The following is a 15,446-nucleotide window of genomic DNA, read 5'->3' as shown; positions in this document are numbered from 1 at the left end:
TTCTCACAAATAAAAGAAAATTTTAAGGATTAAGAGAGTTGTTTTGACCAAACTGTAGGTGACAAATGTCCTGTTTTGGTTACTGATTCGTGGTGGTTGATTTTTTCATCAAAAATATCATTGTATATACGATATTAAAATTAATATTAAGATTTCTTAATAAAAATCTAGATTCCGTATCTGGTCAGAATACAAAAACATCAAAAAACCAATTCGTGAAAGAAGACTTCAACTTTGAAAAAGTCAAACTTTTCAAGGCTGACACTTTAAAAAATATGTTCTCTATGCTATCAAACAAGAAAAACGTTGATGCTATATATAGCCCATATGCTTGACTAATTTGGTCTTTCATTAATTGATATTTAAGACTTCGCAGCATACATACACTAGAAGAATTGAACAATTCCACTTTTGATATCTTTTTTAATAGAAATAAAAGAAATATTTTGAACCTCTAATTGCTTAAGTTTGTGCATTTATAATCAAACTAAGTGGCATATATTCCTGCTTTAATTATTTAATGAACAAGATAAAATAAATTATCTAATATGAATATCAAATGTGAATATGTATCTACCAACAACATTCTTATAATATATATGGCCAGTGAATGTGTTTTCAATCTTAGGTTATGCTATCAATATAGGTTCACATATTTACACACGACAGCTAACTGCTCTTTCATTGGACATTTGGATTATTAGGAGTGATTTATAATCTAATTTTGTGGGATATTATAAAATATGAATTAATAATAATATAGTGATTACTATACGATGGCTCGATGAGCAGTGGTTGTTATGCTTTAAATAACTTTACATGAATTGTTAGGTAAGACTCCTCTTAATTATAATAAAGATATTTTTATCTTTAGATACTTTATATCGCAAACCATACAAACAATTCTTAATTTTAGACAAGAATTAATCCAGCTATAACGAAATGAATATGAAGTTTCTTACTAGTACAAACTTCTTGTATGTAATGTTATGTTTTTGTTCACGTTTAAAATTAAATGATTGGGGGATTTTTAATAATTACTCTTTTTATTTTAATTTATGAAAAATTACCTAAATACACAATTTATTATATTATACTCTAAAAAAATTAACTATTTGAAAAAATTACAAAAATTCCTACTCTCTTCTATTCTAGAATATATCACTTTATGCGATGTATCGGTCGGATATCACTTTACGCAATGTATTGATTGGATACATCACTATACGCGATGTATCGATCAGATACATCACTATATGCTATGTATCTAGACTTAATATATCATTATACACGATATTGATCGATGTATCCGAAATTGAAACGCGATATATCTAGACGTTTTGAGATGTATCCAAATTCTTCCAAATTTAAGAGATTTTTATAATTTGAAAAAGATCATCATTTGCTTTCTGTAAAATTTCCTTTAATTTATATACGTATGTTTTACCTTTTTAAATCCGTTTAAAGACAAAGTAGGAATCAAAATAATTAGTCAAAGGATGATCAGAACTTAGTCATCTTCATCATTTTCAGAGAAACAGCACTCATCTCTAATTCCCTTCAAAGTACCATGTAATTAACACATAATTTCCCCGTTTCCTTCACAAAATTCTCTTCTTCTTCTTCATGCAAACCCCAACAATATGCCACCATTATCACTGTTCTTCATTCTCATCAACCTTACAGTCTTCCCATCCATTTCCGCCGTCGAATTTCTCTTCAACTCCTTTACTGCTAACACCACCCCTGCCCTCAACCTCATCGAGGATGCCCGCCTTGAGCCACCAGTTATCCGCCTCACAAATGACTCCAACCAATTTTCCCTTGGCCGAGCTTTTTACCCATCTCAAATTCCTGTAAAATCCGCTTCAAATTCCACTTCAATTTCGTCCTCTTTCTCTACCCAGTTCATCTTCTCTGTACTCCCTGATGATTCCTCTAGTCCCGGATTCGGAATTGCTTTTGTTCTCTCTGCTTCAACTTCCCCACCTAATGCCCTCTCCAGTCAATACTTTGGACTTTTCTCTAACGCCACCGTTCACACGGTGGCCCCACTTCTCGCCGTCGAGTTTGATACGGGTCGTAACCCGGAATTCAATGACCCAGATAGAAATCATATCGGGATTGATCTTAACAGCATTGAATCTATTGTTACCCAAACGGCTGGGTATTATAGTTCTTCTGGTAATGATAGTGATTCTTTTGTGCCTTTAAATTTGCGGTCTGGGCAAAATATACATGCTTGGATTGAGTTTAACGGACCTGAATTCGAGATTAATGTTACTATTGCTCCGGCGGGTATGTCACGGCCTGTTAGAACTTTGTTGAGTTATAGAAACCCCATAATTGCGAATTACACGTCTGCCCAGATGTATATGGGGTTCTCTGCTTCCAAGACTCAATGGGTTGAGGCGCAAAGACTTCTAGCTTGGAGTTTCAGTGATTCTGGAGTTGCAAGGGATATTAATACTACGAATTTGCCGGTTTTTCAGCTGGAAAATTCCGGGTCTTCGCTATCTCCCGGTGCTATTGCTGGGATTGTTATTGGTTCTGTGGTTGCTGTGTTGGGTTGTTTATTTATATTTTATTGGTTTTGGTGGCGTAAGAAGGAAGAAGATGATGTTATCGAAGATTGGGAACTTGAGTACTGGCCTCATAGATTTTCATATGAAGAACTTAGCCAAGCTACAAAAGGGTTTTCTAAAGATGAGCTACTTGGGGCTGGTGGTTTCGGTAAAGTATACAAGGGAACATTTGCTAATAGCACAGAAGTGGCAGTGAAATGTGTGAACCATGACTCAAGACAAGGAATTAGGGAATTCATGGCTGAGATATCTACTATTGGAAGGCTTCAACATAAGAATTTAGTACAAATGAGAGGGTGGTGTAGGAAGGGGAATGAACTTATGATTGTGTATGATTACATGCCTAATGGGAGTTTGAATAAATGGATATTCGATAAGCCGGAGAAGGTTATGAATTGGGTAGACCGGAGGAGGGTTCTAGCTGATGTTGCAGAGGGGTTGAATTATTTGCATCATGGTTGGGAACAAGTAGTTGTACATAGGGATATTAAATCTAGCAATGTTTTGTTAGATAGTGAAATGAGAGGGAGATTGGGTGATTTTGGGCTAGCTAAGTTGTATACTCATGGTGGTGTCCCTAATACTACTAGGGTAGTAGGTACATTAGGGTACTTGGCACCTGAAGTGGTGACAAGGGCTAACCCAACTGCTGCTAGTGATGTTTATAGTTTTGGGGTGGTGGTTTTGGAGGTGGCATGTGGGCGAAGGCCGATTGACTTTGGGATTGTGTTGGAGGAAGAGGAAGTGTTGATTGATTGGGTTAGACAAAAGTACAGGGAAGGGCGATTATGTGAGGCAGCAGCAGATAAAAGGATTAAGGGGCAGTGTTCAGAGGAAGAAATGGAAGCTATGTTGAAACTAGGACTTACATGTTGTCACCCTGATCCTCTCCGTCGACCTACTATGGGAGAGGTTGTTGCTGTATTGCTTGGTGAGAATGTGGATGCAACGCCAAATGAGTTGATCGTTGAATTAGCACCTAGTGAAAGGAACACGGGAGATAGAAGCGACTGGTCAACTGAGGAATCAGAACCACTTTCGGCTGTGTAGATATTGTACTTTTGTTTCCTTTATTGTTGAATCTTTTTCATCCCTTGAAATTATTGTTTAAAGGTTTGTTCTTTGTATTGTTCTTACATGCTTTTGAACTCTAAACTTAGCATTAGTTGCAAATAGTTATGGATATGCAATTACTCAAGATATCAAAACTGCTATGTCTTTGCGCTACCTTAAAGGGTCAACATCCATGGCAATTAGCAAACGTCTATACGCATTAAGATTCGCCTCGGTGGAATAACGGTACTGAAGGGCCAAAGTGGGCTAACTTACTGCCAATCTGGATACTCATATTTACTCTTTTCACCATTGCATGTTGAGAACCCTGGATGAATCCATGACTTGAATTTCATAATGATATATGTCTAACTGGAGGGTTTTGGTTTGATAGTCAACCTTTGAAATGGTTAAGTAAAACAGAACTGTGTAATGCCTATTTTTGGGATGATTTCTATTTAAAGAGTGACTTCCATGTACAGCAAACCAAGAACGACAAAGTAATCTTGTTTTTTCTATTCAGTTAATTAATTAGCTGACGAGAAAATCTGAGCAGATCTCATTGATTTTGCGAGTTAATGACACTGTCTGTTATAAGCGAATGAAGTCCCGGCCCGCTCTACCACATCGCTAGTTGAACTCAGAAATGAACCATTGAAAAAGCTTCCAACCCGCAACAGTTGGGCACGACCTTACTTGAACAGGATCTGTTCTATAGGCTCGTACCATTGTATCCTTGATTTCTAAAGAGATAGGAAACCAAGTCTGGTGGATGAAATTTGGCCATGAGACTAGAGCGTGACTAACGGCTTTGGTGTGGTCCTTTGGGCTTACTTGCGCGGTAGATGATCGTTCTCAGGCCTCTCGAGGGTCTGGGGTGGTCTCTTGGCTTTTTGACAGACTTCTAATTCTTTTTTTTGTAATCAAACTTTATAATATAATTCCTATGTCCCAATTTATATGACTTACTTTTCTTTTTAGTAATCAAACTTTATAATATAATTCCTCTGTCCCAATTTATATGACTTACTTTTCTTTTTAGTCCGTTCAAAAAAGAATGACACATTTTTATCTTAAAGTAACAATTTTACTAATAGTCTTTCTTTTCTTTTTTAAACTCCGTGCCGAGTCAAGCTACATCACATAGGGGCGGACGAGGGAGTAGTATTTTACTATCATATACATGGTCTCTCGGCTTTTTTGCAGACTTCTTAATCTTTTTTCTAAAATCAAACTTTATAATATAATTCCTCTGTCCCAATTTATATGACTTACTTTTCTTTTTAGTCCGTTCAAAAAAGAATGACACATTTTTATATTAAAGTAACAATTTTACTAATAGTCTTTCTTTCTTTTTTAAACTCCGTGCCGAGTCAAGCTACATCACATAGGGACGGACGAGGGAGTAGTATTTTACTATCATATACATGGTCTCTCGGCTTTTTTGCAGACTTCTTAATTCTTTTTTTCTAAAATCAAACTTTATAATATAGTATTTTACTGTCATAACAGGTTTGTATTGAATCCTTCTCGTAATACTCGGTTTTTTATTAAGTTGATTTGTAGACAATGTGCTCGACGGATGTTCACAAAGAGTATTAGAGACTGAAATTTAACGAATGAAAGCGGAAAAATGGTTTATGATCTTGTCCTCCACTTTGAAAACCGTTAGAGATTAGCTGACAAGTTGTTGCTACCGATTCTTTCAATGTCTCAGGCCCACAAACGAAGACGCCAATATTGGATCCTTTGGATTCATTAGCAAGTTGGGAAAAGATATCTGTAAATTTTCAACATGTTAGAAGGCCAATAGTTTGGAAGTTAAATTGTTAAAGCAAGATGTATTTTGTACATACCTTTAAAGTTTGGTCTTGCTCCATAATGGATTTCGTGTTGATCGAAAACTCTGTTTGCTCCTGTTGGTTTCATTGCTTTACTTTCTTTTTCAGAAAATGATGGAATTTCTTCTCTTAGCCTCTTCCATCTCCATATGGTAGCCACCAAGGTGCCGGATATTAAAGCTAATGTAAACGAGCATATGAGAAGAATGTCCACTACTGAAGTAGCAGTTTTCTGTTCAGATGACTTTTTATCAGGCTTGATAAAAACATGGTTGGAGATGATAAGGAATGCTAGGAAAACAACAGACACCACCAAAATCAGGACGGACATCCATTGTAAGTTCTCAAGTCCATATATTGCATGACCGGGACGATTGTTGGTGAAATGAATGTTCTGTATTTTTGGGACCTCGTTTAGCACTTCTCGCAGCGATCTGTTGGATTGGTGTTCACGTGTCACAAACACTTTCAGTTGTAGATAATGTTGTTCTGCATCGAAAACATGTGGTAGAACTGGATCTAACAAGCAGATGCCTTGGGAGTCTTTTGTAGTGTAGACAAGCTGTATTTTTACAGGTAATACATTTTTGCTACTTCTTGTAGAGGCAATTTCTTGCAGAATGCTCAAAAATGGTGTAACCCCTATTCCACCCGCAACTAGAAGTAGACTATCGTATCTGCGGAAGATTCAACAAGTAATTATATATGGGAAAAGATGAAAACTCGATTTACAAACGTGGAAGAACATCATTTTGTTACCTCAGAAAGTCCATTGATGAAGGTCCATAAGGGCCTTCTGTTGCTACTTGAAAGAACCTCATTTCACCAGCTTCTGAATCAGGCTTTGAATGTAGCATATTACAGAGAGTGCTTGTCCACCTTCCCTCAGCTTTGATCAAAATAGAGATGGTGTGTTTATCTACTTTCGAGCTAGAAGTTATGCTAAAAGGGTGCCATTGAAAATTCGAAATCCTTGGAATCTTGATAAAAATCACGCTTGTTGGTGCATATGTCAACCCTGAAATTGTGTGTTAAGTACGTGATTATTTAGGACCACGAAAGCATATCAGTAGCTTTTTAAAATTGGAAAGAGATTACTGATATTGTACTTGGATCTTTTGGCAGAGTCAACTCAATGGCTTTGGAAGGAAAGATTCGAGCAGAAAGAATATACGTTTCTGGCCTTGACTGAATCATTCGGAGTATCTTGTCAAGGCAAAACAAAAAAAAGCCAGGCAAAACCATGTAGAAGTGGCGATCTCCAGTATGAAACAGGAAAAAAACCAAGAAAACCATATACAAGTGATGTGTGTAATAGAAGATCTCGAATCGTTTCCTTCTTATCTGTGGGAGTGATGTGATCCAGATGACCAATCCTGTAAGAAGAGTGATCTCCCCCGCAAGGTAAATACGCCCTGTCTTTTGCCATCTCCACATCTATTTTTTTTCTCCATATAAAACAAAGACTTAGATAGTAAGTAGCAAAGCATAGACACATATGTTCGAACTAAATTGAAAAAATGAAGTAATGGTCAAAATGATCACATAAGGTTACCTCATCTCCAAGGTGATGTTTGATACCCCATATTAGTAAAGTACCTCCACCATGTAATGTACCAAATAATATCATTGCTGTCCCAAGCCATACGTGATATCTCACCGAAGCTTCAAATTGGATGCCAAGTATTCGAAATACTGACATTCCCCTCAAGATGGGAAGAAGAAGAAGAGCTAAGCAAGCTTCTGCTAATAAACCACTCCTAGTTGCCACTCTAAATACTCTGTATTGCCATCTGTAAACAAACGCGTTTGTAAGTATTACCAAATGATATACATATCATATCTTGCATGGAATATAGGATTATATATACTTACACAGACAAAGTGAATGATTTCATTGGTACCATCTTCTTGAAGTCATTGGAGATGCGAACATAGAATGTCCATGCTAGAAAGATGACGAATAGACATACAGCAAGGATTTCAAAACCAGACAGAATGCCTATGTACTTATTCACAACTACTGGATTGGAGAGAACAGATAGTGAAGACCGTCCTTTCCTGTCAACCAAATTCCGCAGAGGTAAGGTTTGCATACACTCTACTCTACCTATGTTGTTGTTGTAATGCTTCTATTAAAGCAGCATACATACCTGCTGATTGGTTCCTTCTGTTTCAGTGCCAAGTAAACAAAACCAACTATAGCTATAGCAATAACAGGAAAGGTATAGACCGCAAAATTAAGACCTGCAAGACCTCAAAAGAAGAAAAAATGTCATTAAATTAACACTTCTAGTACATGAACATCTCAATCAATTTGAGTTCTGAAATTAGAACTTCACCAGATTGGGTTAAGAATGAGGCTGATGCCTTTTTTTCTGCTAACTTCCAAGTTTTAGTCCATAGTTGTGTGGGCTTGAGAAGCCAAACAGATAGCCATCCAGCAAATATCAAGAAAAGTAGCAATTTAAGGAGAGAGGAAATTTTAGTCATGTTTTAAGAAGAGCTGACTTATGTGCTTAGAATATAACGAATTTTGTGTCTATATAAAGTACATCGGTCATTTGGTTGGTGAGACTGAAAAAGTAATTCAGAAAATAATAATAAATCCAACAATATCTCACATAAAGTAATAATTAAATTGAGCTTTGTTTGGATGGTTGATAAAGATTGTTTCATGTATCCTACATTCCTACTGTACAATAGGGTATAATATAATTTTTTTGCAGAGAGGGTAAGGGTGTCCTAGATCCGCCCCTATACATAATGTTACACTTCAACAATTTGAAAAATGAATCCAAAAAAAATTTAGGTACGGAGTAGAGCAATAAAAAAGGTAAATCTAATATTTCAGAATTAGATTTTATAAAATAGTGAATGGAGAGAGTAATTAATCAATGTATGAAGTACTCCCATGAATATTAATTACTTATTTGTTTTTCTAGGTTGGTCAAAATATATATTTTCAAGACTACTTAACTACTCTATCAAGGGTATAATAGGAAAAATATGGTAATTTATGCATCGATTTTATGAAATGACAAATATTATGGTCCAATTATTTATAAAAAATGATACATATAAAAAGTAACGGAGAGAGTATATATTAGCATTTTAAGTAAGATAGAATGCAAAATAACATAAACTTCAAATACAAAAGTAGCAACCAAACAATATACTATCAACTTCCCAGTAACATTTTCAACTTAAACTCCAAATACTACTTCTTTCTCTTCTTTTTTTTCAAATTTCAATCAATATCAGAATTAGCTAGAAACAATGTATCTATTGCTCCATTCTTAATCGAATAATAGAAAGAAAGAGAAATTACTGTTGCACGCTGCACAATCCATCAATTTTAGAATCAATTATTCCATAATAACCAGTTAAGACTGAGATTAATGGTTATGGATAATGATGCCATCAACTTATGACATTTGTGATGGCTTTCAGCATGGGAATATATCTTTGTTGAGTGGATGTTATTATCAGCACATCCATTCATTACAGAAGAAGAAATTTGCAGTAGTAGTGGATACATGGTCCACTCCACGGTCCAACCCCACTATTGCTACAGCTTTTGTTATCTGCTTTGTCCGCAACGATCAAGATCCAACAAGATACTCTAATCTAGCTGGTTGACTATAACTCACTTATTGCAGTAGCGGATCTAGGGCTTTTGGGTGGGAGTTTTCGGGAACCCAGTAACTTTTGCAGAGATCGAGTATTTATAATGAGAAATCTATTAAATATATAAAAAAAATATGTGTTGGGAATCTAGTGGGCGAAATGGAACTCACTTAAGTTTTGCTGCCCTCCCTTTTGGCAACTTATAACAATTTCGATATCTAGAAATTCATAAATTTTGAATTTTGAATCCTTTTGTGATTTATTCAGTGAAATGATAGACGACGGGGTTGCAACTTGCAACTGGCAAAGATCATGTTAACAAGACAGAACAGTGAGCTACTGATTTTTGCTTCTAGTTGCGCCAGCACAAAGAATTATCTTTTATGATGTCAGTTACTAAAGAATATACTACAAGTGGATGGTTCTAACGAAAACGTGGTTGGTTAGATAACCCATAAACTATGTTATAGTACTTTGTGATCATTCATATGTTTAAAAAAATCAGTTAGCGTGACATTTGCACCAAAATATGTCTCTCTGCGTATCTAAAAGTGCTTCAACAGAATACTTTAGTGGAAACTCAGATGAATAAGACTAGCAATTTGGAAAGTAGATGAACAATAGCTATAAAAGTGTATATATATATATATATATGCCAAGTGGTTGCTGAAGACAGCATTTGGAGATGTACTTGTTGAATAACACTGGTGATTACTTTTTGTTGTATAGTTTAAGCACTTTCGTAGTTTGATATTCTGGTGTCTTAAACGTGGAGGAGCCACACTAATCCATCTTGAATTTAGTGGTTAAAATCTATTGCAGTGATTCATGGACGTCGATAAGATCTATTCATGGCAATGCCTTAGGATGGGATAGCATTAAAAGTGAAGGCCGAGTTGAGACGAGGAAAGGCTTACAGTTGGAAGAAAGGGGTAACAAGCACACCTAGGGGTGTGCATTCGGTTTTTATGTTTGGATTTTTCGGTTTTTGATTTTGTAAAAGTGTAATCTAATCCGATCCAAAATAAATTTGGTTTGGTTTGGTTTGGTTTTCCTCTATTCGGTTCGGCTTTTTTCGATTTGGTTATTCGGTTATGCAATAATTAATAACACAACCAAAGTAATAATATTTAATCCCTTAAATATACTTTTCTAATATAAATCATAAGTAAAACTTAAACACAATATTTATAAGTATACCTATTATAGATGTAATTCAAACATAAAATATAAACGTAAACAGCATGAAAGACAATAACTAAAAAGGGACAAAAGTGGTTAACTCCAACTTAATTCTAAACCTAAACATTATATATATATATAATTCAGGTTTTTTCGATTTTTATTTTTTAAAACCCAAAACCAAATCAAAAAACCAAACAAAGTAATTTATTAATTCTAAACCAATCCGAAAAACCAAAAAACCAATCCAAATAAAAATTCGGTTTGATTTGGTTTGGTTATTCGATTTAATCCGAATAGTGCACACCCCAGGTGTGAGCACAATTGAGAGTTTTTTACTAGTTTACCAGATCAAAGTTAAAAAGAGAACAACTTGGATGAACAGTAAAAGAAAGATGGGGGTTTAGCAAACGGACAAAATGTTTATGTTTTCCTGTCCTCGGAAAAACCAAGGAAACCATGTGGTCATGTATTAGGAATAGACAAATGGAAATTAGCAAACCAATTTCTAAACCAGAGGGAAGATAAAGCTTCAATTTTTTTCTGATTTTCACACTAATTGATTCCAAATTAAGCATAACCATGGGATTTTGCTTAAAGACCAAATAGTTTCAGGGATACTGCTGTGATCAGAAGATGTTTATGATCTTAATCTATCTAATTAGCCTCGGCTGATATTTTTGTTTCTCAATCTTGTTCCATATAGTACTATTTTTCGGATGTTTTTTTCTGGGATCTTCACACAAATAGCTGGACAGATTTACTGTTTATTTTTTCTAGTTGGTATACATCGTTTATTGATGATTATACACATATTGTACATATATTATACATTTGCTGGCTATTGTTAGTTTAATCATTTGGGTGAACTGCTATATAGGTTAATTCTTAAAAAGTATATGGCATACTGGAATTTTGTGTGCAGAAAAGATCGGTCAAGGGATATCTGAAGTAGATGGCGCGGTTGATTAAGGTATTGTTCTTCAAGCAGAAGATAGACCAGTAAATACAAACTTTGTACCGCTGTTATGAAAATCTTATCAGCATTCATGTTACATAGTACAATCTTGCCTGAGAAATTCGAACTCCCACCACAATTTTCGGCATTTCAAGAGCTTGTTTGAGTTATCTTGCATATGAGAAAGATCATTGTTATGAAATATTTAGTGTGGAAAACATCACTAGCAGGAAAGGAAATCCAAATGGTAGTAACTAGTAAGTACTACCAATTGGCATGCATTTTTAGGACATCATAGTATGGTCCAAAATTACTTTAAAAAGAAACTAGATGATTCAATATATTCCCTCTTATATCGCTATCTGAAGTCGGTCCAAAGGAGAAAAAATAGGAGGGGAAAAGGCATGTTTCACTAGTCACTAGAGAAATAGAAAGCAAAGTTCTCTTCTTTATTTTTAACACAAAAGGCACATATAGAATGTGACATGTCCAGTAAGCCTGCAAATGTTGACAAAAAAGAAAAGAAAAAAAAAGGGACCAAACTTTTTCCTTACTTTGTGTCTTCGATAGCGATGACTTTGCTTCTTTACCTCATATTCAGTTAATTCCATATGCTTTTAATATTTGTTTCCTTCTTCTATTTCTACTCCCTTTTTATTAAGTCCACATTGTTTATCTTTACACCCAGTCCCCACTAAACCATTTGCTTTTTCCCTTTTTGGACTGGTAGAGATGAGGGACTGAGAGTAAAATTCACTACTTGCATTATTGAGAAAGAGATGTCTTGGGAAATCGAAGAGATCGGAGAAGATAGCAAGAGTGAAGTGATTGGCAACAACAAAGATGGAGGAGTGATCAATGATGTTTATGTAGCAGTTGGCAAGAATGACATGTATGTTCTTCAATGGGCACTTGATCATGCCATCTCTCCGGGAATTCGCGTTTGCCTTGTGCATATTTTTCCTCCCATTACCTACATCCCTTCACCAGGTAACTTTTATTTGTCATTTTTAATTTTATGAATTTGATGCTTCTTCCAAAACAGCCGCGCAAATATAGAAAAACAGTGGTATTGTTCCCTGCTGTGTCTTTAGTTTTTTTCCTGATTAGTGCAAAGGCCTTCATAGCAAATCATATTTTGACTTGTGATCAATCCATAGATACCAATAGAAAATAAATAGGCACTCAAAGCAAATACATATTCGAGAATCTTAGAACGATGTATTCAAGAAAACAGGGGAATGTCAAGTTAGGATGATCAATAAATCAAGCAAAATAGGAAATTCAAGATCATGAACAGTATTTTCAATCACATGAATGCGAAATTTAACGTTCTGTTACAAAAATAAACATTAATTTGAATCGGAAATAAAGCCTTAAAACCCTAAACAGACCCTTAGCTAAATTGTGATAATAGGTCGATACCCTAAAAGATGCAAGGCAATCAAATAGTGCTAGGTTCGTTTAGACATGATCTGAAATTAGATTGATTTGAAGTTCAAATTTTGAACATGCAATTTGGATTTTTAAAATTGTACTTTTCTCATAAACATGAAAACCCTCAAGTTGTGAAAACTATCAAAATTTCTCTAATTCTTATACAATCTTACCCAATGAGCAAATCATACTTTATAAATAAGATATCAGAATATCCTAAATCACCACATTGATAAATCGCATATTTCCATGTTTCTTTTATAAATAAATGTATGTAATCACAAACTTGAAATCATGATCCCGAATCCATGTCCAAACGCCTAATTATTGATGAATACGCCTAATTTCTCTCAAGGTGAGCCAACCTAAAATCTGGTGCTTCTAACCTTGTAGTAGTAGCTTACGACAAAACTAAAAAGCTGCCTACCTTGACAAGAAGCATAACTTATGGTTGGGACAATGTATCTGGTCTTTTTGTCAATGAAGTGGTTAGGTGAGAGTAAATAATTTTTTTGCACATTGCATCATCTGTATTCCAATTATGGTTCTTGAACAAATTTTAGCCAAAAAGGGGGAAATTTAATCAAGTAAAAGCCAAAAATAACAGAGGACCTGCTGACCAACTTGTTTAACAAATTGAATTTTGTATTGAAAGTTGGCAAGTTATCAAGTAGCCAACTGACCAGAGAGCAGGTGCAAGCTTACATCAATGAAGAGAGCAACAGGCGGAAGAATCTCTTGGAAAAATACATCCGCCTATGCAATGATGCCAGAGTGAGTTACATTATTTGCAAAATCCCCAATTGCCCGATTTAGGGGTTAATTTTTCATATGGTCAATCAACTAATAGTTATTATCTGAGAAATCAACTGTCAAATTCAGAGTTTGACATTTTATAATTGGGGATTGCAGGTACCAGTAGATACTGTACTTGTGGAGAGCAAATCACCTGGCAAAGCATTACTTGATCTAATCTCTGTTGTCAATGTTACCAGCCTCATTATTGGAACTAGACGATCACTTTCCACCATGTAAACATCCTTCTCTGTTACACCTCAATTTGATTAATTTGCAATAACTGCGAGTAGAGGTAGAGCCACATACACTAAGGCTGATCAATTGAATACCCTTCGTCCAAAAACAAAATTACTTTTCGTTTTGAACATTCTTAGTGAATTATTATTTATATTTGTTTCAGACGAGTGATGAAGGGACATGGAATTGGAGAATATGTTCAAAAGAATGCACCGGCTTCCTGTCAGGTTAACGTCGTTGGTGAAGAAGGCAAAAAGATTAAGAAGAGTGAAGTGGTGCAGCTAAAAGGCAATTATTCCAATTCTCCTTCACTTGTGCATAGCCGGAGTCAGCCGGAGATTGCTAAACAATCTAACAGGAATTTATTTGAATGGATGTGTTTTTCTCCCAAGTTCCATGGAGACTTTGGAAGTAAATAAAAGAACACAGAGACGAATTCAACCTATTAACAATTTCTTACCTATGGAGAGTTGAACTTAATCCGTAACTAATGGAGTACTACTATATCAAATTTGGCTTTCTGTTTTTTTCTCAAATCTTATTGACAATATTTTTTCTATTTCCAAAAGTTCTAACCCAAGACATCTAGCTAAAGTTAAAGAATTTCGAATCATCCCCTTGCAACGGTTAGCACATGGTTATATTCCTTAAGAATTGGATGCCACAAGGCTGCTCTCTACATTTGCAACCACTTTTGATTATTTATATCATTTAACATTTTTCACATAGACTCTTATTATCTATTAATAATAATTATTATTATTTGGTCAATTAAAATCGAGAACTATCACAAATGGCGGCCTCATTAATTTACTTGTATTTCAACAACACGACTGACTGAACGAATAGACATGTGCTAGTCTGCTAGACTTAGTACTTCACATTTAGTATATCGTAATCAAATTTATACAACACATAACACAATGTTAATGACCACACTTCTCACCAAAGAATTAAATACTCTATAAAGTTCTTCTTTTTGTTGCAGTAAATTATATAATGGTACCAAAAAGCATTCTGACAATTTGAAAAGAAAATAAAAATGTAATGATTTTATCGTGCCCAATAATCAATCAAAAGGTTGTTTTTAATTATTCGATAAAAAGGTCAAAACTATTCTTATATAAAATAAAATAACTTTGTCATATGTCTTGTTTAAAATAGCTGTTAGTCAAGTAAATAAAAAATATACTTCCACAAGTTTACTAGCTCAAAAATATTTTTTTCATTAATGAGCCTTCTAGAACAGGGATAAAAGTCAATTTTGATTTTCAACTACTCAAAAATGGTACAATTTTGTCCTTGTTTAGTGTTTGAAATAAGCGTTCTTAAATATAAAAAAAAATGAGCAATAACTCATGGAAAATTATGGGACTACTTTGACTATTTTAAATGACAAAACTAATAAAGTATTAATTTTATGTAATATAAAATTTAATTATCACTTATAAGTGGCAATTATATTAATTAAAAATAGGAAAAATTAGAGAAATCCCACATTTTAGTTTACTTATTACCATTATCCCCTATAAGTTTTACAAATCTACAAAATTCCTCATTTTCGCGCATTAGATTAGTGTATCTCGCGCATCAAATTAATGTATCAGCGCTTATATTATTGTATCTTGCGCATCAGATTAGTGTATCTCACGCATCAGATTAATGCATCAATGCTTATATTATTGTATCTCGCGCATCAGATTAGTGTATCATGTATAAAATGTA

General features: G+C 34.6%; 3 protein-coding genes across 5 annotated transcripts; 2 read left to right on the top strand and 1 right to left on the bottom strand.

Moving 5' to 3' along the window:
- The first annotated feature begins 1,467 nt into the window (after positions 1-1,467).
- On the top strand, positions 1,468-3,799 carry LOC102580041 (L-type lectin-domain containing receptor kinase S.1). Its single transcript, XM_006344402.2, has one exon. It carries the CDS (start codon positions 1,644-1,646, stop codon positions 3,633-3,635), a length of 1,992 nt encoding a protein of 663 aa, XP_006344464.1. The 5' UTR covers positions 1,468-1,643; the 3' UTR covers positions 3,636-3,799.
- Positions 3,800-5,157: 1,358 nt separating this feature from the next.
- LOC102579721 (ferric reduction oxidase 8, mitochondrial) lies at positions 5,158-8,052 on the bottom strand. The gene is made up of 8 exons (XM_006344401.2): positions 7,822-8,052; positions 7,633-7,726; positions 7,355-7,540; positions 7,035-7,272; positions 6,589-6,916; positions 6,239-6,497; positions 5,495-6,156; positions 5,158-5,418 (listed from the first exon to the last, which is right to left on the bottom strand). Exons 1-8 carry the CDS (start codon positions 7,970-7,972, stop codon positions 5,237-5,239), a joined length of 2,100 nt encoding a protein of 699 aa, XP_006344463.1. The 5' UTR covers positions 7,973-8,052; the 3' UTR covers positions 5,158-5,236.
- Positions 8,053-10,772: 2,720 nt separating this feature from the next.
- LOC102579185 (uncharacterized) lies at positions 10,773-14,333 on the top strand. Of its 3 annotated transcripts, XM_006344400.2 has the most exons (6): positions 10,773-11,074; positions 11,172-11,264; positions 11,980-12,239; positions 13,342-13,460; positions 13,599-13,717; positions 13,885-14,333. In XM_006344400.2, exons 3-6 carry the CDS (start codon positions 12,029-12,031, stop codon positions 14,138-14,140), a joined length of 705 nt encoding a protein of 234 aa, XP_006344462.1. In that variant the 5' UTR covers positions 10,773-11,074; positions 11,172-11,264; positions 11,980-12,028; the 3' UTR covers positions 14,141-14,333. The 3 variants fall into 3 exon arrangements, with proteins under 3 accessions (XP_006344462.1, XP_006344461.1, XP_015162876.1); XM_006344399.2 differs by having other exon boundaries at positions 10,773-11,264; XM_015307390.1 differs by lacking the exons at positions 10,773-11,074; positions 11,172-11,264 and having other exon boundaries at positions 11,857-12,239.
- Positions 14,334-15,446: the final 1,113 nt, after the last annotated feature.

Source organism: Solanum tuberosum, unplaced genomic scaffold (assembly GCF_000226075.1).
Source record: "Solanum tuberosum cultivar DM 1-3 516 R44 unplaced genomic scaffold, SolTub_3.0 scf00055, whole genome shotgun sequence".
Classification (NCBI taxonomy): domain Eukaryota; kingdom Viridiplantae; phylum Streptophyta; class Magnoliopsida; order Solanales; family Solanaceae; genus Solanum; species Solanum tuberosum.
This window is presented reverse-complemented; position numbering and strand designations above follow the sequence as displayed.